Source organism: Ovis aries, chromosome 10, assembly GCF_016772045.2.
Source record: "Ovis aries strain OAR_USU_Benz2616 breed Rambouillet chromosome 10, ARS-UI_Ramb_v3.0, whole genome shotgun sequence".
NCBI classification, from domain to species: domain Eukaryota; kingdom Metazoa; phylum Chordata; class Mammalia; order Artiodactyla; family Bovidae; genus Ovis; species Ovis aries.
Genome location: NC_056063.1, coordinates 19,595,955 through 19,619,903, shown reverse-complemented (window position 1 = coordinate 19,619,903; position 23,949 = coordinate 19,595,955). Strand labels below are relative to the sequence as shown.

General features: G+C 38.2%; 1 protein-coding gene across 1 annotated transcript in view; it reads left to right on the top strand.

Annotated features, from left to right (window-relative positions):
- KPNA3 (karyopherin subunit alpha 3) overlaps window positions 1–23,949 on the top strand; it is a 95,739-nt gene that overhangs the window by 49,716 nt on the left and 22,074 nt on the right. Inside the window, exons 3-9 of the mRNA XM_015098074.3 lie at window positions 18,153–18,242; window positions 18,427–18,456; window positions 18,545–18,597; window positions 18,718–18,813; window positions 21,650–21,735; window positions 22,602–22,688; window positions 23,049–23,218. Of these exons, the coding sequence (XP_014953560.1) occupies window positions 18,153–18,242; window positions 18,427–18,456; window positions 18,545–18,597; window positions 18,718–18,813; window positions 21,650–21,735; window positions 22,602–22,688; window positions 23,049–23,218 (612 nt within the window). The remainder of the gene's footprint in view (window positions 1–18,152; window positions 18,243–18,426; window positions 18,457–18,544; window positions 18,598–18,717; window positions 18,814–21,649; window positions 21,736–22,601; window positions 22,689–23,048; window positions 23,219–23,949) is intronic.

Genomic DNA, 23,949 nt, shown 5'->3' with positions numbered 1-23,949 from the left:
AAGGATGTATTTAAAGTACTAAAAGGGAAAAATCTATAACCAAGATTACTGTACCCAGCAGGCATCTTATTCAGAATTGATGGAGAAATAAAAAGCTTTACAGACAAGCAAAAGTTAAGAGAATTTAGTACCACCAAACCAGATTTACAGCAAATGTTAAAGGGACTTACATAGTCAGGAAATACAAGAGAAGAAAACAGATCTACAAAATCGACCTCAAACAATTTAAAAATGGCAATGAAAGTGAAAGTGAAGTCGCTCAGTCGTGCCCGACTCTTTACAACCCCATGGATGGTAGCCTGCACCAAGCTCCTCCGTCCATGGGATTTTCAAGGCAAGAAGTACTGAAGTGGGTTGTCATTTCCTTCTCCATGGAATCTTCCCAACCCAGGGATCGAACCCAGGTCTCTCACATTGTAGACAGACACTTTACCGTCTGAACCACCAGGGAAGTAGGGACATACATATCAATAATTACTTTAAATGTAAATGGATTAAATACTCCAACCAAAAGACACAGACTAGCTGAATGAATCCAAAAACAAGATCCATATATATACTGTCTACAAGAAACCCACTTCAGACCTAAAGACACATATAGACTGAAAGTGCATATCCCATGCAAATGGGAAGCAAAAGAAAGCTGGAGTAGCAATTCTCATATCAGACAAAATAGACTTTAAAATAAAGAAAATTGCAAGAGATAAGGAAGGACACTACATAATGATCAAGGGATCAATCCAAGAGGAAGACATAGCAATTATAAATATCTGTGCACCCAACATAGGAGCACCTCAATACATAAGACAAACACTAACAGACATAAAAGGAAAAATTGACAGGAACACAATAATAGTAGGAGACTTCAACACCTCACTCACACCAATGGACAGATCATCAAAACAGAAAATTAATAAGGAAACACAAGTCTTAAATGATACATTAGATGAGATGGATCTCATTGATATCTTTAGGACATTCCATCCAAATGCAGAGGAATACAAGTGCACATGGAACATTCTCCAGGATAGACCACATCTTGGGTCACAAATCAAAGCTCAGTAAATTTAAGAAACTTGAGGTCGTATCAAGCATCTTCTCTGACCACAATGCTATGAGACTAGATATCAATTAATAAGAAAAAACTATAAGAAACACAGGGGAGATTAAACAGTGCATTTCTAAATAATCAGCAGGTTACTGAAGAAGTCAAAAGGGAAATAAAGAAATTTTTAGAAACAAATGACAAAACCTATGGGATGCAGCAAAAGCAGTTTAAGAGGGAAGTTTATAGCAATACAATCCTACCTCAAGAAACAAGAAAAACATTGAATAGACAACCTAACTTTACACCTAAAAAAACTGGAAAAAGAAGAACAAAAAACCGCCAAAGTTAGTAGATGGAAAAAAATCAGAAAGATCCAAGCAGAAATAAATGAAAAAGAAATGAAAGAATAGTAAAGATTAATAAAACTAAAAGCTGGTTCTTTGAGAAGATAAGCAAAATTGACAAACCCTTAGCCAGACTCATCAAGAAAAAAAGAAGAATCAAATCAACAAAATTAGAGGTGAAAAAGGAGAGGTTACAACAGACAATGCAGAAATACAAAGGATTATAAGAGACTATTATGAACAACTATCTGGCATTAAGTGGATAACCTGGAGAAATGGACAGATTCTTAGAAAAGTTCAATCTTCCAGGACTGAACCAGGAAGAAATAGAAATTATGAACAATCCAATTACAAGCACTGAAATTGAAGCTGTGATCAAAAATCTCCCAAAGAAAAAATGCCCAGGACCAGATGGCTTCACAGGAAAATTCTCTTAAACATTTAGAGAAGAGCTAATGCCTATCCTTCTAAATCTTTCAAGAAATTGCCGGGGAAGGAATACCTCCAAACTCATTCTATGAGGCCACCATTACCCTGATACCAAAACCGGACAAAAACAACACACAAAAAGAAAACTACAGGCCACTATCACTGATGAACATAGATGCAAAAATCCTCAACAAAATTTTAGCAAACAGAATTCAGCAACACATCAAAAAGCTCATACACCATGATCAAGTTGGGTTTATTCCAGGAATGCAAGGATTCTTCAGTATACACAAATCAGTCAGTGTGGTACACCATATTAACAAATTGAAAGATAAATATAATAATGTAATCTAAATAGATGCAGAAAAAGCCTTTAACAAAATTCAGCACCCATTTATGATTAAAACTCTTCGAAAAATGGGCATAGAAGGTACCAACCTCAACATAGTAAAGGCCATATATGATAAGTCTATAGCAAACAGAATTCTCAATGGTGAAAAACTGAAAGCATTCCCCCTAAGATCAGGAACAAGACAAGGGTGTCCACTTTCACCACTATTATTCAACATAGTTCTGGAAGTCCTAGCTACAGCAATCAGAGAAGAAAAATAAAAGGAATCCGGATCAGAAAAGAAGTAAAGCTCTCACTGTTTACAGATGACATGATACTGTACATAGAAAACCCTAAAGAGAGTATCAGAAAATTACTAGAGCTAATCAATGAATTTAGCAAAGTTGCAGGATATAGAATCAATACACAGAAATCACTTACATTTCTATATACTAACAATGAAAAATCAGAGAAATTAAGGAATCAATCCCATTCACTATTGCAACAGAAATAATTAAATATCTAGGAATAAACTTACCTAAGGAGACAAAAGAACTGTACACAGAAAATTGTAAGATACTAATGAAAGAAATCAAAGACAACATAAACAGATGGAGAGATACTCCATGTTCCTGGGTAGGAAGAATCACTATTGTGAAAATGACTATACTACCAAACGCAATCTACAGATTCAATGCAATCCCTATCGTTACCAATGACATTTTTCACAGAACTGGAACAAAAAAAAATCTCACAATTCATAGGGAAACACAAAAGACCCCAAGAGCCAAAGCAGTCTTGAGAAAGAATGGAGCTGGAGGAATCAACCTTCCTGACTTCAGATTATACTACAAAGCTATAGTCATCAAGACAGTAAGTATGGTACTGGCACAAAAACAGAAATACAGACCAACGGAACAAGATAGAAAGCCCAGAAATAAACCTATGGACTTAATGGGTACCTTATTTTTGACAGAGGAGGCAAGAATATACAATGGGGCAAAGACAGCCTCTTCAATAAATGGTGCTGGGAAAAGTCAACAGCTACATGTAAAAGAATGAAATTTGAATACTTCCTAACACCATACACAAAGATAAACTCAAAATGGTTTAAAAACCTAAGTGTAAGACCAGAAACTATAAAACTCTTAGAGGAAAACATAGAAAGAACACTCGATGACATAAATCAAAGCAAGATCCTCTATGACCCACCTCCTAGAGTAATGGAAATAAAAACAAAAGTAAACTAGTGGGACCTGATTAAACTTAAAAGCTTTTGCGCAGCAAAGGAAAGTATAAGTAAAGTGAAAAGACAACCCTCAGAATGGGAGAAAGTCATAGCAAATGAAGCAACTGATAAAGGATTAATTTCTAAAATATACAAGCAGCTCACACAACTCAATACCAGAAAAACAACCCAATCAAAAAGTGGGGAAAAGACCTAAACAGACATTTCTCCAAAGAAGACATACAGATGGCTAACAAACACATGAAAAGATGCTTAACATCTCTCATTATTAGATAAATGCAAATTAAAACTACAATGAGATATCAGATATCACCTCGCACCAGTTAGAATGGCCATCATCAGAAAGTCTACAGACAATACATGCTGGAGAGGGTGTGGAGAAGAGGGAATGCTCTTGCACTGTTGGTGTGAATGTAACTTGATACAGCCACTATGGAAGACGGTATGGAGATTCCTTAAAAAACTAGGAATAAAACCACCATATAACCCAGCAATCCCACTCCTAGGGATATACCCTGAGGAAACCAAAATTGAGAAAGACACGTGTATCCCATTGGTCACTGCAGCACTATTGACAGTAGCTAGAACCTGGAAGCAACCTAGATGTCCATCGACAGATGAATGGATAAAGAAGTTTTGGTATCATATACGCATTGGAATATTACTCAGCCATAAAAAGAAACACATTTGAGTCAGTTCTAATCTGATGGATGAACCTAAAACCTACTATAAAGAGTGAAACAAGTCAGAAAGAGCAACATAACTGTCATATTCTAATGCATATATATGGATTCTAGAAAAATGGTACTGAAGAATTTCTTTATAGGGCAGCAGTGGAAAAACAGACAGACATAGAGAATAGACTCATGGACTTGGGAGAGGGGAGGAGAGGGTGAGATGTATGGAAAGAGTAGCATGGAAACTTACATTACCATATGTAAAACAGATCAGTTCAGTTCAGTCACTCAGTTGTGTCCAACTCTCTGTGACCCCATGAACCGCAGCATGCCAGGCCTCCCTGTCCATCACCAACTCCTGGAGTCCATGCAAACCCATGTCCATCAAGTCGGTGATGCCCTCCAACCATCTCATCCTCTGTCGTCCCCTTCTCCTCCTGCCTTCAATCTTTCTCAGCATCAGGGTCTTTTCAAATGAGTCAGCTCTTCACATCAGGTGGCCAAAGTATTGGAGTTTCAGGTTCAACATCAGTCCTTCCAATGAACACCTCGGACTGATCTCCTTTAGGATAGACTGGTTGGATCTCCTTGCAGTCTAAGGAACTCTCAAGAGTCTTGTCCAACACCACAGTTCAAAAGCATCAATTCTTCAGTGCTCAGCTTTCTTTACAGTCCAACTCTCACATCCATACATGACCACTGGAAAACCATAGCCTTGACTAGACAGACCTTTATTGGCAAAGTAATGTCTCTGCTTTTGAATATGCTGTCTAGGAGGAGCCTGGTAGGCTGCAGTCCATGGGGTCCCGAAGAGTTGGACACGACTGAGCAACTTCACTTTCACTTTTCACTTTCATGCATTGGAGGGGGAGGTGGCAGCCCACTCCAGTGTTCTTGCCTGGAGAGTCCCAGGGACGGGGGAGCCTGATGGGCTGCCGTCTCTGCGGTCGCACAGTCGGACACGACTGAAGCAACTTAGCAGCAGCAGGTTGGTCATAACTTTCCTTCCAAGGAGTAAGTGTCTTAATTTCATGACTGCAGTCACCATCTGCAGTGATTTTGGAGCCCAGGAAAATAAAGTCTGACACTGTTTCCACTGTTTCCCCATCTATTTCCCATGAAGTGATGGGACCGAGTGCCATGATCTTCATTTTCTGAATGTTGAATTTTAAGCCAACTTTTTCACTCCCGTCTTTCACTTTCATCAAGAGGCTTTTTAGCTCCTCTTCGCTTTCTGCCATAAGGGTGGTGTCATCTGCATATCTGAAGTGATTGATATTTCTCCCAGCAATCTTGATTCCAGCTTTTGCTTCCTCCAGCCCAGCGTTTCTCATGATGTACTCTGCATATAAGTTAAATGAGCAGGGTGACAATATACAGCCTGACGTACTCCTTTTCTTATTTGGAACCAGTCTGTTGTTCCACGTCCAGTTCTAACTGTTGCTCCTGACCTGCATATAGGTTTTTCAAGAGGCAGGTCAGGTGGTCTGGGATTCCCATCTCTTTCAGAATTTTCCACAGTTTATTGTGATCCACACAGTCAAAGGCTTTGGCATAGTCAATAAAGCAGAAATAGATGTTTTTCTGGAACTCTCTTGCTTTTCCATGATCCAGCGGATGTTGGCAATTTGATCTCTGGTTCCTCTGTCTTTTCTAAAACCAACTTGAACATTTGGAAGTTCACGGTTCATGTATTGCTGAAGACTTGTATTGCTTGGAGACTTTTAAGCGTTGCTTTTCTAGCGTGAGAGGAGTGTAATTGTTTGATAGTGTGAGCATTCTTTGTAGTAAAACAGATAGCCAATGGGAATTTGCTGTATGGCTCAGGAAACTCAAACAGGGGCTCTGTATCACCCTAGAGAGGTGGGGTTCGGAGGGAAATGGGAAGGATGTTTAAAAGGGAGGGGATATGTGTTTCAGTTCAGTTCAGTTCAGTCGCTCAGTCATGTCCAACTCTTTGCTACCCCATGAATCGCAGCACTCCAGGCCTCCCTGTCCATCACCAACTCCCGGAGTTCACTCAAACTCATGTCCATTGAGTCAGTGATGCCAACCATGCCATCCATCTCATCCTCTGTCGTCCCCTTCTCCTCCTGCCCCCAGTCCCTCCCAGCATCAGAGTCTTTTCCAATGAGTCAACTCTTCGCATGAGGTGGCCAAAGTACTGGAGTTTCAGCTTTAGCATCATTCCTTCCAAAGAAATCCCAGGGCTGATCTCCTTCAGAATGGACTGGTTGGATCTCCTTGCAGTCCAAGGGACTCTCAAGAGTCTTCTCCAACACCACAGTTCAAAAGCATCAATTCTTTGGCACTCAGCCTTCTTTACAGTCCAACTCTCACATCCATACATGACTACTGGCAAAACCATAGCCTTGACTAGACGGACCTTAGTCGGCAAAGTAATGTCTCTGCTTTTGAACATGCTGTCTAGGTTGGTCATAACTTTTCTTCCAAGGAGTAAGCGTCTTTTAATTTCATGGCTGCAGTCACCATCTGCAGTGATTTTGGAGCCCCCCAAAATACAGTCTGACACTGTTTCCCCATCTATTTCCCATGAAGTGATGGGACTGGATGCCATGATCTTCGGTTTCTGAATGTTGAACTTTAGGCCAACTTTTTCACTCTCCACTTTCACTTTCATCAAGAGGCTTTTTAATTTCTCTTTACTTTCTGCCATAAAGGTGGTGTCATGTGCATATCTGAGGTTATTGATATTTCTCCCAGCAATCTTGAATGGCTAATTCAAGTTTAGGTTTGACAGAAAACAACAAAATTCTGTATAGCAATTATCCTTAAATAAGAAAATAAATTATTTTAAAAAAATAAAAAAAAAATGAACAAGACCTTGCTTCCTTTACCATGAAAGTTTTTCTGCCTAGAGTAATAAATAATTGAACTAAATGGTGTGTTCTGAATTCTTAAATTTTGAACAATTTTCAATATTGAAAATTCTCCAAGCCAGGCTTCAACAGTATGTGAACTGTAAACTTCAGATGTTGAAGCTGGATTCAGAAAAGGGAGAGGAACCAGAGATCGAATTGCCAATATCCGCTGGATCATCGAAAAAGACACAGTTCCAGAGAAACATCTACTTTTGCTTTATTGACTATGCCAAAACCTTTGACTGTGTGGATCATGATAAACTGTGGAAATTTCTGAAAGGATGGGAATACCACAGCACCTGATCTGCCTCCTGAGAAATCTGTATGCAGGTCAGGAAGCAACAGTTAGAACTGGACATGAAACAGAGCGGTTCCAAATAGGAAAAGGAGTCCTTCAAGGCTGTATATTGCCACCCTGCTTATTTAACTTATACACAGAGTACATCATGAGAAATGCTGGGCTGGATGAAGCAAAAGCTGGAATCAGGGTTGTAGGGAGAAACATCAGTAACCTCAGATATGCAGATGACACCACCCTTATGGCAGAAAGAGAAGAAGAATTAAAGAGCCTCTTGATGAAAGTGAAAGAAGAGAGTGAAAAAGTTGGCTTAAAACTCAACATTCACAAAACGAAGATCATGGCATCTGGTCCCATCACTTCATGGCAAATAGATGGGGAAACAATGGAAACACTGACAGACTTTATGTTTGGGGGCTCCAAAATCACTGCAGATGCTGGCTGCAGCCATGAAATTAAAAGACGCTTGCTCCTTGGAAGAAAAGCTATGACCAACCTAGACAGCATATTAAAAAGCAGAGACATTACTTTGCCAACAAAGGTCCCTCTAGTCAAGGCTATGGTTTTTCCAGTGGTCATGTATGGATGTGAGAGTTGGACTATAAAGAAAGCTGAGCACTGAAGAGTTGATGCTTTTGAACTATGCTTTGTGGAAGACTCATGAGAGTCCCTTGGACTGCAAGGAAATCCAACCAGTCCATCCTAAAGGAAATTAGTCCTGCATAATCATTGGCAGGACTGATACTGAATCTGAAGCTCCCATGCTTTGGCTACCTGATGTGAAGAACTGGCTCATCGGAAAAGACCCTGATGCCGGGTAAGATTGAAGGTGGGAGGAGAAGGGGATGACAGAGGATGAGATGGTTGGATGGCATCACTGACTCAATGGACATGAGTTTGAGTAAACTCTGGGAGTTGATGATGGACCGGCAGTCCATGAGATCGCAAAGAGTTGGACAGGAGTGAACAACTGAACTGAACATCAAAAAGCTTAAACATACACATTGAGGCAATATAGCATAATGGTTAAAAACTCAGTTCTGCCATTTTTTAGCTGTGTGACTTTGGGCAAGTTATTTCATTTCTTTTTGACTCTGTTTACAATATGAAATAAAACCGAAATACAGACTTCTTGTGAGTGTTGAACCATAAAGGCTTAATTAAATAAGAAGAGATCAAGAAGGTAAAGGAAAACAGAGGCGCTCAAAAAGAGTTTGAGGCCAGTTAGGCACTGCATATTGACTTCCCTGGTGGCTTGGACGGTAAAAGTGTCTACCTGCAATGCAGGAGACCCGGATTAAATCCCTGGGTTGGGAAGATCTCCTGGAGAAGGAAATTTTCCAGTATTCTTGCCTGGAAAATCCCATGGGCGCAAAGAGTTCGATATGACTGAGTGACTTCACTTTCACTTTCAGGGCACTGCATATTAATAACTAGATCTGATCCTCAGTTTTTATAGATCAGTATCAGTGTTATTCAAAGTATAGTTATTGGCTAAAAGTCCTCAGACTGTTTGTTGCAGGTCTGCTACAAGCTAAGAAGCTTGTGCTTGTAATAAACTGCAAAACTAAGCACACCATTTCAGTCGAGTTGCTCAGTCATGTACGACTCTTTGCGACCCCATGGACTGCAGCATGCCAGGCCTCCCTGTCCATCACCAACTCCCAGAGTTTACTCAAGCTCATGTCCATTGAGTCAGTGATGCCATCCAACCATCTCATACTCTGTCGTCCCCTTCTCCTGCCTTCAATCTTTCCCAGTATCAGGGTCTTTTCCAGTGAGCCAGTTCTTCACATCAGGTGGCCAAAGTATTGGAGTTTCAACTTGAGCATCAGTATTTCCAATGAATATTCAGGACTGATTTCCTTTAGGACTGATTGGTTGAATCTACTTGCAGTCAAGGGACTCTCAAGAGTCTTCCCCAACACCACAGTTCAAAAGCATCAGTTCTTCAGCACTCAGCTTCTTTATAGTCCAAATCTCACATCTGTACATGACTACTGGTAGAAACCATAGCTTTGACTAGACGGACCTTTGTTGGGAAAGTAATACCTCTGCTTTTTAATAATGCCGTCTAGGTTGGTCATAGCTTTTCTTCCAAGGAGCAAGCATCTCTTGATTTCATGGCTGCATTCACCATCTGCAGTGATTTTGGAGCCCCCCCAAAATAAAGTCTGTCACTGTTTCCATTGTTTCCCCATCTATTTGCCATGAAGTGATGGGACCAGATGCCATGATCTTCGTTTTCTGAATGTTGAGTTTTAAGCCAACTTTTTCACTTTCCTCTTTCACTTTCATCAAGAGGCTCTTTATTTCTTCTTCTGTTTTTGCCATAAGGATGGTGTCATCTGCATATCTGAGGTTATTGATATTTCTCCTGGCAATCTTGATTCCAGCTTTTGCTTCATCCAGCCCAGCATTTCTCATGATGTACCCTGCATATAAGTTAAATAAGCAGGGTGACAATATGCAGCCTTGACGTACTCCTTTCCCGATTTGGAACTGGTCTGTTGTTCCATGTCCAGTTCTAACTGTTGCTTCCTGACCTGCATACAGATTTCTCAGGAGGCAGGTTAGGTGGTCTGGTATTCCCATCCCTTCAGAATTTTCCACAGTTCATTGTGATCCACACAGTCAAAGGCTTTGGCATAGTCAGTAAAGCAAAAGTAGATGTTTCTCTGGAACTCTGTCTTTTTCAATGATCCAGTGGATGTTGGCAATTTGACCTCTAGTTCCTCTGCCTTTTCTAAATCCAGCTTGAACATCTGTAAGTTCATGGTTCATGTATTGCTGAAGCCTGGCTTGGAGAATTTTGAACATTACTTTTACTAGTGTGTGAGATGAGTGCAATTGTGCAGTAGTTTGAGCATTCTTTGGCATTGCCTTTCTTTGGGATTGGAATGAAAACTGACCTTTCCCAGTCCTGTGGCCACTGCTGAGTTTTCCAAATTTGCTAGCATATTGAGTGCAGCACTTTCACAGCATCATCTTTCAGGATTTGAAACAGCTCCAGTGGAATTCCATCACATCCACTAGCTTTGTTCGTAGTGATTCTTTGATTCTTCCTAAGACCCACTTGACTTCATATTCCAGGATATCTGGCTCTAGGTGAGTGATCACACCATTGTTGTTATCTGGGTCATGAAGATCTTTTTTGTATAGTTCTGTGTTTTCTTGCCACGTCTTCTTACTGTCTTCTCCTTCTGTTAAGTCCATACTGTTTCTGTCCTTTATTGTGCCCATCTTTGCGTGAAATGTTCCCCTAATATGTCTAATAGTCTTGAAGAGATCTCTAGTCTTTGCCATTCTGTTGTTTTCCTCTACTTCTTTGCACTGGTCACTGAGGAAAGCTTTCTTTTTTCACCTTGCTTTTCTTTGGAACTCTGCATTCAAATTTGTCGTTTTTCCTGGGTCGCTTCTCCTTTTTTTCCAGCTAATTTAAGCTGGAAAATGTAAGGCCTCCTTAGACAACCATTTTGCCTTTTTGGATTTCTTTTTCTTGGAGATGGTCTTAATCACTGCCTCCTGTACAGTGTCCCAAACCTCCATCCATAGATCTAATCCTTTGAATCGATTTGTGACTTTGTATATTTGTAAGAGATTTCATTTAGGTCATTCCTGAATGGTCTAGTGGTTTTCCCGACTTTGTTCAGTTTTAAGTCTGACTTGGGGCTTCCCTCATAGCTCAGTCAGTAAAGAATCTGCCTTCAGTGCAGGAGCCCTGGGTTCTATTCCTAGGTTGGGAGGATCCCCTGGAGAAGGAAATGACAACCCATGCCACTATTCTTACCTGGAGAATTCCATGGACAGACGCAAAGAGTTGGACACAAGTGAGGGACTAATACCTTCATTTTCATTTTGCAATAAGGAGTTCATGATCTGAGCCACAGTCAACTCCCAGTCTTGTTTTTGCTGACTGTATAGAGCTTCTCTTATCCTTGGCTGCAAAGAATATAATCAGTCTGATTTTGGTATTGATTATCTGGTGATGCCCATGCGTAGAGTATTCTCTTTTGTTGTTGGAAGAGGGTGTTTGCTATGACCAGTGCGTTCTCTTTGCAAAACTCTGTTAGCCTTTGACCTGTATCATTTTGTACTCGAAGGCCAAATTTGCCTGTTACTCCAGATATCTCTTGACTTCCTACTTTTGCATTCCAGTCCCTTATAATGAAATGAACATCTTTTTTCGGTGTTAGTTCTAGAAGGTCTTGTAGGTCTTCATCAAACCATTCAACTTAAGCTTCTTCAGCATTATTAGTTGGGGCATAGACTTGAATTACTGTGATATTGGGCTTCCCTTATAGCTTAGTTGGTGTATCATCTGCCTGCAATGCAGGAGTCCCACTTCAATTCCTGGATCAGGAAGATCCCCTGGAGAAGGAAATGGCAACCCACTCCAGTATTCTTACCTGGAGAATCCCATGGACAGTGGTTCCTGGTAGGATCACAAGAGTTGGACACAACTTAGCAACTAAACCACCACCATCACCACTGCTGTGATATTGAATGGCTTGCCTTGGAAGCGAACAGAGATCATTCTGTTGTTTTTGAGATTGCATCCTAGTACTGCATTTTGGACTCTTGTTGACTATGAGGGCTATTCCATCTCTTCTGAGGGGTTTTTTGCCCACAGTAACAGGTATAATGGTTATCAGAGTTAAATTCACCTACTACAGTCTATTTTAGTTCACTGATTCCTAAAATGTTGATGTTCACTCTTGCTATCTCCTGTTTGACCACTTCTAATTTACCTTGATTCATGGACCTAACATTCCAGGTTCCTATGCAGCATGCTTCTATCCATGGGGTTTCAGAGTCTGACACGGCTTAGTGACCAAACAACAATGAAGCACTCTGAAGCCTAGTGGCTTATTAACAAAATAGCCATTTTATTCCACTGACAATTCTGTGGGTTGGCAGAGTGGTTCTTCCGGTCTGGGCCAGTTCACCTGATCTCTGCCTGGGCCCCTTCACTCATCTCTGGTTAGCTGGTGGGTTAGCTAGTGACTGGATGATCTGAGATGGTCTCATAGAAGTTTCTTACTATTTACTGAGACCTTAGTTGTCTTCCGCATAGCCTCATCCTGCAACAGGCAAGCTCACAGTTGCTTACCTGGTAGCTCTAGAATTATATAATCGGCAAGAAAGGACATGCTTGGATGTGGGGGAGCTTTTCAAGTTCATTTACTAAACTCAAGTCCATTGCCAAAGCAAGTTACATGGCCATACCTGAAATAAATACAGGACCAGATTATCCAGAGTCATGGATACGGGAAGGGGAATGATAATCATTTTATAAAACAACCACAATTTGAATATGAACAATTTTATGCCAATAAATTTGAAAACTTAGGTGAAACGAACAATTTCTCAGTGGAAAAATTTAAAATAATTTACGCAGCTTACTCAAGAAGAAAATTTAAAATCTGAATAGATTTTAAAACAATTAATAAGATCAGTAACTAAAAATTTAACGTCTCTTATTGCCCTCAAAAGAAAAAGTACTCACAGAGAGAACTCCAGCAAACATTCAAGGGACTGACAATTTCAGCCTTACTTAGTGATTTCAGAGAAGGTAGAGTGAACATTTCTGAACTCATTTTATAAGGTTAACAAACCATAACACCAAGAACCAGGCAAAGACAGCATGAAAAAAGATGTATATAAGCCAGTTTCACTTATGAACATAGGTGGGAAAAAAATCCCTCATAAAGTATTATTAAATTGAATCCAGTAATGAATATATATACATATTTTAATTCCAAGACAGGTTTATCCCAGGTTATAAGTTGAACATTAAAAAGTTCTGAGTTTAACATTAAAAACTCACAATTTACCACATTTATAGATGAAAGGAGAAAATTATGTGGCCATTTCAATAGACTTTTTTAAAAAGCACAGTTTAGTAAAATTGAGCACCTATGTGTGTCTGAAAAAGAAAATGTAGCAAATTAGAATTAGAAAGGAGCTTCCTTACAGCAGACATAATATATAATGGTAAAATGCTATCCCTGGATTGGGCATCTGTGTACAGAGGAGGATTTAGTTGTGCTTATGCTTTTGTATTACTTTTGTGCCTGAAATACCTGGGAGAGTAGGAGGAATAGGGGGAGTAAGATCCCTGAAAGGCCTTTGGAAGCTTAATTATTCAGACTCTGGTAAAGTTAGAGGAAACAGAGGATAAAAATAGAACCAGGGTTAGAATAATTTTTGTTTTGTTTATCTGTCAAATCCGTCAACTTTTTTGAAACTTTTTAAATGGCTTAAATTCCAAGAAGTGTTAAAAATCACCATATAATAGATGTTGTTGTGAGCTACACAGTCAAAGGCTTTCTTGTAGTCAGTGAAGCAGAAGTAGTTGTTTTTCTGGAATTCCCTTGCTGTCTCTATGATCCAACGAATATTGGCAATTTTATGTCAATTTTTTGGGCTCCAAAATCACTGCAGATGATGACTACAGCCATGAAATTAGAAGACACTTACTTCTTGGAAAGAAAGCTATGACAAACCTAGACACTATATTAAAAAACAGAGACATTGGTTTTCCAACAAAGGTCCATATAGTCAAAGCTATGGTTTTCCCAGTAGTCAGGTACGGATGTGAGAGTTGAACCATAAAAAAAAAAACTTGAATTGAGTGCCAAAGAAATGATGGTTTAGAATTGTAGTGCTGGAGAAGACTCTTGGAGTCCCTTGGACAGCAGGGAGATAAAACCAGTCAGTCCTAAATATCTGATGAATATTCATTGGAAGGACTGATGCTTGACGCTGAAGCTCCAATACTCTGGCCATATGATGCCGAGGAGAGCTGACTCATTGGTAAAGATCCTAATGCTGAGGAAGATTGAAAGCAAAAGGAGAAGAGAGCAGCAAAGGGTGAGATGGTTAGATGGCATCACTCACTCCATTGACATGAACTTAAACTCCACAAGATGGAAGACAGGGAAGCCTGGTGTGCTGCAGTCCATGGGGTCGCCAAGAGACAGACACAGCTTAGCGACTGAATAACAAACAATAAAGGATTTTAGGGTTAACTGTGTGTAAGTCATAAAGTGAAAAGCATACATTTTTTTTTTTAATTTGGAAAAAATTTCATACTTGCAGTTTGAAATTCAGAGTTTCAAAATAGTACCAAAAAAGTACAGCACTCAGCACCTAACTTCTTTGATTCTTGGCATTTTCCCATATTTGCCTTATTCTTACTTTCTCCATGATAAATAAATATATATATTTATATAACCCCCGCAACCAGTTAAGTTGCGGCATGGTGCCCCGTTACACCCTTAGTACATTACTTTCATACACCTTCCAGTGTAACCACAGTTCTTTTTTCAAGTTCACATAAATTTCTATCTAATCCATAGACCGTCACTGATACTTTGCTAGCTTTTTCCAATAATATTCTTTTATAAACCCAAGATCCAGTCTAGGATTAGACATTGCAGTTAGTTATATCGTCTTTTAAGTCTCCTTTGATCCAGTAGTTCTTCAGTCTGTATCTTTCATGACAGTGTATTTGAATATATAGACTGGTTTTTTAATAGAATGGCCAATTTAGGTTTGTCTGACTTTTCTCAGATGGTCGTTATTACTACTATTATTTTGCTCAGGAATACCACCAAGATGATACTGTTTTCTCAGTACATCGATGAGAAGGCATACCGTGTTGATTTTCATTTACTCTTTATTCTTTTTAAACTGTATTTGAAATTTAAAAAAAAATTCTTTTCTTGGCCTGCAAAGAGATCAAACCTGTCAGTCCTAAAGGAAATCAGTCCTGAATATTCATTGGAGGACTCTGATGCTGGGAAAGATTGAAGGCAGGAGGAGAAGCAACTGATAGCTGATTCACTTTGCTGTATACCTGAAACTAACACAACATTGTAAATCAACTATCAGTTCAGTTCAGGCTCTCAGTCATGTCAGACTCTGCAACCCCATTTACTGCAGTAGCCTGGCTTCCCTGTGCTTGCTCAAACTCATGTCCGTTGAGTTGGTCATGCCATCCAACTGTCTCATCCTCTGTTGTCCCCTTCTCCTCCCGCCTTCAATCTTTCCCAGCATCAGTGTCTTTTCCAGTGAGCCAGTTCTTCACATCAGGTGGCCAAAGCATTGGAGTTTCAGATCCAGTATCAGTCCTTCCAATCAGTATTCAGGACTGATTTCCTTCAGAATGGACTGGTTGGATCTCCTTGCAGTCCAAGGGACTCTCAAGAGTCTTCCCCAACACCACAGTTCAAAAGCATCAATTCTTCAGCACTTAGCTTTCTTTATAGTCCAACTCTCACATCCATACATGACCACTGGAAAAACCGTAGCTTTGACTAGACGGACCTTTGTTGGCAAAGTAAGTCTCTGCTTTTTAATATGCTGTCTAGATTGGTCATAACTTTTCTTCTAAGGAGCAAGTGTCTCTTGAATCCATGGCTGCAATCAGCATCTATAGTGATTTTGGATCCCCCCAAAATAAAGTCTGCCACTGTTTCCATTGTTTCCCCATCTATTTGCCATGAAGTGATGGGACCAGATGCCATGATCTTAGTTTTCTGAATGTTGAATTTTAAGCCAACTTTTTCACTCTCCTCTTACACTTTCATCAAGAGGCTCTTTAGTTCCTCTTCATTTTCTGCCACAAGGGTTGTGTCATCTGCATGTCTGAGGTTGTTGATATTTTCCCCGGCAATCTTAATTCCAGCTTGTGCTCCATCCAGCCCGGCATTTTGCATGATATACTCTGCGTATGAATTAAATAAGCATGGTAACAATATGCAACCTTGACACACTCCTTTCCCTATTTGGAACCAGTCTGTCGTTCCATGTCCAGTTCTAACTGTTAGTTCTTAACGTGCGTACAGATTTCTCAGGAGGCAGGTCAGGTGGTCTGGTATTCCCATCTCTTTCAGAATTTTCCAGTTTGTTGTGATCTACATAGTCAAAGACTTTGGCATAGTCAATAAAGCAGAAGCAGATGCTTTTCTGGAACTCTCTCTCTGTCTTTTTCAATGATCCAGTGGATGTTGGCAATTTGACCTCTGGTTCCTCTGCCTTTTCTAAATCTAAGTTGAACATCTGGAAGTTCACAGTTCACGTACTTTTTGAAGCCGCATGGGGAATTTTGAGCATTACTTTACTAGTGTGTGAGATGAGTGCAGTTGTGCAGTAGTTCGAGCATTCTTTGGGATTGGAATGAAAACTGACCTTTTCCAGTCCTGTGGCCACTGCTGAGTTTTCCAGTGTGCTGGCATATCGAGTGCAGCACTTTCACAGCATCATCTTTCAGGATTTGAAATAGTTCAAGTGGAATTCCATCACCTCCGCTCGCTTTGTTTGTAGTGATGCTTCCTAAGGATCGCTTGACTTTGCATTCCAGGATGTCTGGCTTTAGGTGAGTGATCACACCATTGTGGTTATCTGGGTCATGAAGATGTTTTTTGTACAGTTCTTCTGTGTATTCTTGCCACCTCTTCTTACTGTCTTCTCCTTCTGTTAAGTCCATACTGTTTCTGCCCTTTATTTTGCCCATCTTTTCATGAAATGTTCCTTTGGTATCACTAATTTCCTTGAAGAGATATATTTGCTGTTTAAGATTTTATTTTCCCCCATATAGGCCATTACAGAATTTTGAGTAGAATTTGCTGAGTTATACTTATTTTTCTTTACTCGATTATAACCTTTGCCATTTGATCAGGACACTTATCTGCCCAGTTTTTTCTCTGTAAATTAGTAAGTATTATGTGGGGAGCCACTTGAGACTATAAAATATCAGTGCATTATTTTCATATTTGTGAGATGTATCGATTTGAAAATAATGTAGAATTAATTGAGTACATACTAAAATGTGCTGTGATATAATTTGAAGTTGGTAATCTCTTAAGCATTAGCGTACATGTAAGCATCTAGTTTAAACATGCTTACTTATACATAGCACAAAAGTAAATACCATGCATATAACCCAGTAAGCCTCGTCTGTCTCTAGTTTTTCTAATTGATCTGAGTTTTAGCATCAGTATTAATACATCATCAGTACCTTTCTGTTGTAGTCAAACACTTCTATAAATATTAAAGACCAGAAGGTAAAGCCTTGAAAGTTGTAAATTGAAAAGAATCTTAGATATCATACAGTCTTTTATCTATTTTACTCAATTCTGTAAACAAACTAAAAAAAGAAAAATTGTCATTTACCCAGTTATATATTATGTAAAATGGCACACATTGCCGTTACAAAGAGTTCAAATCCCATAAAATGCAGAGATAAGCGTTTAAAACTGAGGTAATAGCAAGTAGATGTCATTTTTGCTAGTGAATTCCCATCCCTGCACTCCCAATAAGTGAGATACATACAAATCTTAACATTTGAGCAATAAACCCTCATTAAGCTGGCTTCTTAATAAATGCATTGCTTCAGACAACCATTAGCAGCAAGCTGATGAAAGCTGGTGAAATATATTTGCTAGGCCTTTATAATAAGAGAAGGAAATGGCAACCCACCTCAGTATTCTTGCCTGGAGAATCCCAGGGACAGGGGAGCCTGGTGGGCTGCCAGCTTTGGGGTCGCACAGAGTCAGACACGACTGATGCAACTTAGCAGCAGCAGCATAATAATTTAAAATTTGAATCTTTATTACAAATTAGGAAGCACAGTATTGGTGAAAACAGTTGCTGCCTAATAAACTGTGTGTGTCTATGAGTGCTGGCCTTTAAACCAGTTAATTTTGTTACCAGATCCAGAATGTGGCCTGTCATTGATTTATAATATACATACTTAATTCATATTGTCCTTATAAAGAGATTTAGTGTTTATTTCACAGTTGGCTGATAAAGTTGAAATAATTTTAATGACATTTTCATTAGCAGCAGCCTTTAGAACTTAACTATTTTATTGGTTGTCTTTCAGAACAAAAGAGATGAACACTTACTGAAAAAAAGAAATGTTCCTCAAGAGGAAAGTTTAGAAGATTCAGATGTTGATGCTGATTTTAAAGCAGTAAGTTAACATTGCTTATAAGTTGTTGTAAAAGTAATTTTTATAATAACCAGAGAACTTCACTCTCAATCTTAAGACTAATTTTACAATGATAATTAGGGTATATTAACTCTTTAGTAAATACATTAATTAATGTAATTTTGCTATTAAACTCTTTGCTGAACTATCTTTTTTTCTTTTTAAGCAAAATGTAACACTAGAAGCTATATTGCAGGTATGTTATTAATTTAATATTCTCTTTTTGAAGTATTTTCAAATTGATTTTTTTTTTTAATTTCTGAAATTTGTGTTTGGTGTTACAGAATGCCACAAGTGATAACCCAGTGGTCCAGTTGAGTGCTGTCCAGGCTGCAAGGTAAGGACGAATTTGTCCAGAGAGAGAATTATGTCACACATGGTCTAGAAGTAGTACACTGTTATTTCTGTTCATATTTTGAAACTTATAGCAGCTAATTTCTCATACTTCTTTTTCTAGAAAGCTTTTATCCAGTGACAGAAATCCACCAATTGATGACCTAATAAAATCTGGGATTTTACCAATTCTAGTGAAATGTCTAGAAAGGGATGATAAGTAAGTATGGATTTAACTCCCTGTTTACTTTTTTCAGCCAACTGAAAATTTGTGATTATTATTTAACTAATGGGTTCCATTTGGTTTTGCCTTTATTACATTTTTCATTTGTCGTGTATTTTAATGTAGTTTTCTAAATACTGTGATAATACTCTGCAGACCTAAGTGCTTTTCTTTTTAGTTTATAAAGTATGTGTGTGTGTTTTCTAGGAAAATTTTTAATGTCTGTTTATTGTCTATTCTAAATTGTCTCAAACATTTATAGTCTTTATTTGTTAGTTGGCTTTTTCTTCAGTAATGTTTTAAAACAACCCAAATAGTGTTTGAGTCATTCTTTGCTTATGAGTCTATATATAGATTAACCTCATGACTTGAGTCAACATGAATGGTTTCCAGAACTGAGTAGCTCTTTCTTACCCTGGGAATATTCCAGCTGATCCACTGATACTCTGTGAAGTCTTTAACAGAACTCTAGCCACGATTAGTGGTCTATCATCATGGTTTTTATCTGTGGTAAATTAAAACTAAGAGGGCAGATTATAATTTCCCAAAATAGAAAGAGAAAAACACCACTTGGTATCTTTTGAGGTGCTGGCCCCATTTCTACTAGTGTTTGGATGCTAGATGCTAAACCTCATCAGTTTGAGTTAATTGGCTAGAATGTAAGTCTCAACCCCAAAATACATTTAAACAAGGGCTCATTTTTCTTTTAAGGACATTTAGACTAAAACTTGGGGGTATTTTGCTAAATATTGTTTATGAGATTTTCAGGTGACTAGATTAAAATAGTAGCATTATAAATGTTTCCACTAAGAGTTTTTATTATTTTAAAATACTTCATTCTTTTTCCATTGTGTACCACAACCATCTCTATCGTATAGATTTTCCATAAGATTTATTTAAGCAAAAATAAGTTTTGTTTCAGTTATTTAAAAAAAATTCTGTTTGCCTCTACGTTTAGGGCCCTCTCTTTTTTTTTGGCTCTTGAGCTGCTTTTCTTTTTTCTTCTTTTCTTTTCCATTTATTTATTTATTTTGCATTTTTGTCTTTGTCATGGGCTCATTTGTATGGGTGTGTCTGTGAAATGTAGCTTGTATGTATAACAGAAGAGTATGCTGAAATATATAGGGATGTGTATAACTACCACTGGAGGTAAAAATAGAAAATTGTCAATGGTTTCAGCCTGACTTAATGGATTTGTTACGGGAAATTGTGTCATAAAATAAAAGACCCGAGACTGGAGCTGAATAGACCTTGGTTTAAATCTAGGGTTTGTGGCTGACCTAAACCCAAATAGCATTTGATGCTTAGGTACCTCATCTATAAAATTTAGGTGGTTGCAAGGAATGAAAATAATATATACAAAATACCACATAATACCAAGCATATAATAAATGTTTCTTTATTGTTTACTTACTGTGCTCATTTTGTTACTTATTTTTTCTGTCTTATCTCTCTCTTTTTAAATGATATCTTAGAAGACCTTCCCTAGCTTTGTAATTGTATTTTTTACATCTTTCTGTTTTCTCATTTCAGGCCCTCATTGTCAGTATTTTGCCAAACCATCCATCCTAGTTTAATAACTTTCTCCTTCCAGTCTGAGAAAACATAAACTATCTGATCATCTTTGATCTCATCATCTCTTTATTTCTCCTCAACTTTGATGCCCTCTTATTTCTTGCCTTTCGCCAAAGTTCATCAAGTATTGCTAGTTCTTGTCTGCTACTTCATTGTCTGGTCTGTTCCATCTTTTTAACCTCACTGCTTGCTGTTATCACTGACATTTTTTCTTCTTAAAACCCTTTCCTTCTCTGATCTCTCTAATCTTTTGATATTAACAACCTCACTCTGTTTCTTTGATATTTATAGAGTTTCTTCTAAGTTCCTAACCTTTGGCTTTCCTTGGTTTTTGCTCATTCCCACCTCCTCCCACCTTGGCATTCTGTTTGAAAAGAATTGATATTTTTCAGCTATCCACCCTAACTTAACATAGATAATTTCTTAACAGATTTTTCCCACATCAGCCTTTGCCCATTTTTATCTCTTCTTCATGGACTTCAACATTGTTTTCTTCACGTCACTTTTCAGTAGCACTCTGCACTTGATATGTCTGTAGAATAAATTCCAAGTCCTGAAGCCTGAGATTCGAGTCCTGCTCCACACACACATTGTAACTTGCCCTTGCAGTCTTACCGTGTTGCGCATCTTCTTGGCTTCAGCTCTCCTGATCTCTGTGTTGCCACCTGCACACATCATGAGCAGCCCAGCCGTGGTGGTTTTCTTTGTATTGCCAGCTGTCAGTGCCTTTCTTTCTTTATCACTCTTGGAAAACCTAGTTCAGTTTTCACTTTCTTTGTGAAGTCTTCCATCACCATTCCAGATTATAATGATCTTATCCTTTCAGCAAAATTATATAGCCTTGTAATATCCCTGGTATGTGAAGCAGGCGATGTAGTGAAGTCAGAGCTTTAAGACCCGTCTAGAAGTTGTGGCAGCGATTCAAATGAAATGATGAGGACTTCGGCTGCCACAGTGATATTTTGGATGGCACTATAAATATAAGAAATAGTTAAGCGGCAAAATTGATATGATATCTGTGGGAGAGAAAGGGGTCAAGGAAAATAATGACTGGCTAAATGTTGCAACTACCAATGAACCTAAAGAAGTGAGTTTATATTGACTGACTTTGAGAGCAAATGAGACATTCAAGTGGAGATATTCAACAGGCAGTTGGACATAATGAGGCAAAATTCAAGGACAAGGTAAAGGATAGCCATGTAATCTGTGGGTCTTAAATCGTAGTTAGGTGTCTAAAGATTTTTTTTGTTTTTTACAGCCCTTCATTACAGTTTGAAGCTGCATGGGCATTAACTAATATAGCATCAGGAACCTCTGCACAGACTCAAGCTGTTGTACAGTCTAGTAAGTAAATTAACTTATTTACTTGCTGGACCTTCTGTCATTTGCATGAAATGTGCTGAACAGGAAGACAGAGAACAGAGTAAATGGTTGCCTAGGGCTGGGGGAGAAGGTAGTAGGACTTTCTGGGTATGGGATTTCTTTTGGGGGCAGTAGAAATGTTGTCAAATTAGATTGTGGTGATGACTACACAACTCTGTATAAACTCTAAGAACCTTTGAACTGTACACTTAAACAGATAAATTATATCTCAGTAATGCTGTTAAAAGTTTGAGTCAGTTTTAATTTAAACTTTCAATAATACAGGTCGTGCAGAGATACAGCTAAAAATCCTAGAGGTAGTATACAATACACTGAAATTTTAAGAAAAAGTGATCTACCTTATACTTAGTTCTCACCTGAAATGAATAGGATACCAGTCTTTTGGAATTTGAGTTAGTTCATAAATTATGTGTAGAGTAAGAAATATAATGATAAATTATCTTGAAATATAAGGTAGGCTTGATATGGGTATAATCAGTTCTTTAATTGATCCCTTATCAACAATTGGAATCATATTGACTAAAGTATTCTAAGGTAGAAACCTTTTTTTAATGAATTGCAGGAAAAACATCATGCTGTTGTTTTCATTTAATTAACACAGTCGCAGTTCTAGATACTGTCAGTAAGTCTGTTGCTTGAGACTGGGGAAACACTAAAATGTAGCATATTTAGGGTAAAGGTATTTGCTACATTTATTTATTCACTGAACTATAATTGAGCAACTCTAGTGTACCAAACTCTATGTATATTTCATCAACTTACTTAGGCTGAAACCTGTGAACTCTTCAACATTTTGCAGTATAAATATTAGTTTTTCTTTATTATAGATGCCGTACCTCTTTTTCTAAGACTTCTCCATTCACCACATCAGAATGTTTGTGAACAAGCAGTATGGGCTTTGGGAAACATTATAGGTAAGTTGAAATTAGGTTTTAAAACACTCCAATTAAGTATCTTAATTAACTTTTTTCCTACATTGGCCATTACATACTATGTTTCCTCTAATTTTAATGTGGGTTGACTTATCTTCTTGCTTCATAAATATTAACTTAAGATTGTACCTCTTTAGATGGATATGCAATTTGTTATCCAGGACTGGTAGGTTAAATTTGTGTTCCCCAAATCAAAATCGGGAGAAATAGCAACACTTGATGCCCTTGACTGATGTTGAGGAAACATAGAACATCAGTGTCCCAACATGAGCCATTGCATACATTTCAGACTTTCTCATCCTGAATGTAATTTTTTTTTAAATACAATTTTCATTTCTGTAGGTGATGGTCCTCAATGTAGAGATTATGTCATATCACTGGGAGTTGTCAAACCTCTTCTGTCCTTCATCAATCCCTCCATTCCCATCACCTTCCTTCGGAACGTCACATGGGTCATTGTCAATCTCTGCAGGAATAAGGACCCCCCACCGCCTATGGAGACAGTTCAGGAGGTAAATGAAGAATTGCAAAGGCCAGATGGTATATTTTCCCTATGTTTATGCTTTAGGTTTTCATGTACAGGGAATGAAATAACGCATATACTGATTTCATTGCAGGTATGAGATATTTAAGTAATGTATCATAACTTAATTTTTGACTTCTGTGAAATAAAAGTTGAGACTTGTGGCACCTGACCAAATACAGTCCACCTTAATTTAAGAAACCATAAATTCAAGCAGAAAACAACAAAAGAAGAAAATAAAATCTCAGTTTTATCACTACATTGAGTTGTTGATTTAACACTAAAAAATAAGGGATGGCTGCTGATAAAACTAGTGTACTTATATGCAAATGTTCTAGAGTTGAATTGCTGTGTTAAATCTGCTAATTAAAGCAAAGTAAAATCTTTGCTCTTTACATCTGATTTGTAGATGGATCTGAGTATTTTAAGTTTTATAAAATCCTATGTAACCTTTAATCACTTGACTGTATAGAGAAATGTTGACTGTGAATCTGTAATCTTTATGATTGGCATCATTCACCATCATCTGCCACCTCTTGCCTATATGGAAAGGGTACTTAGTGATTCCCCCCACGCCCTCACAGATTTAAAGAACAGATTTGAAATGTCTGCATTCAACAGACTTTATACTGGTCCTACTTCTCTTGACTAAATCTGAGGTCAAAAACTTCAATTTGACTCAAGTAGTTCATTAAATAAAATCTTAGTTTTAAGCAGGTA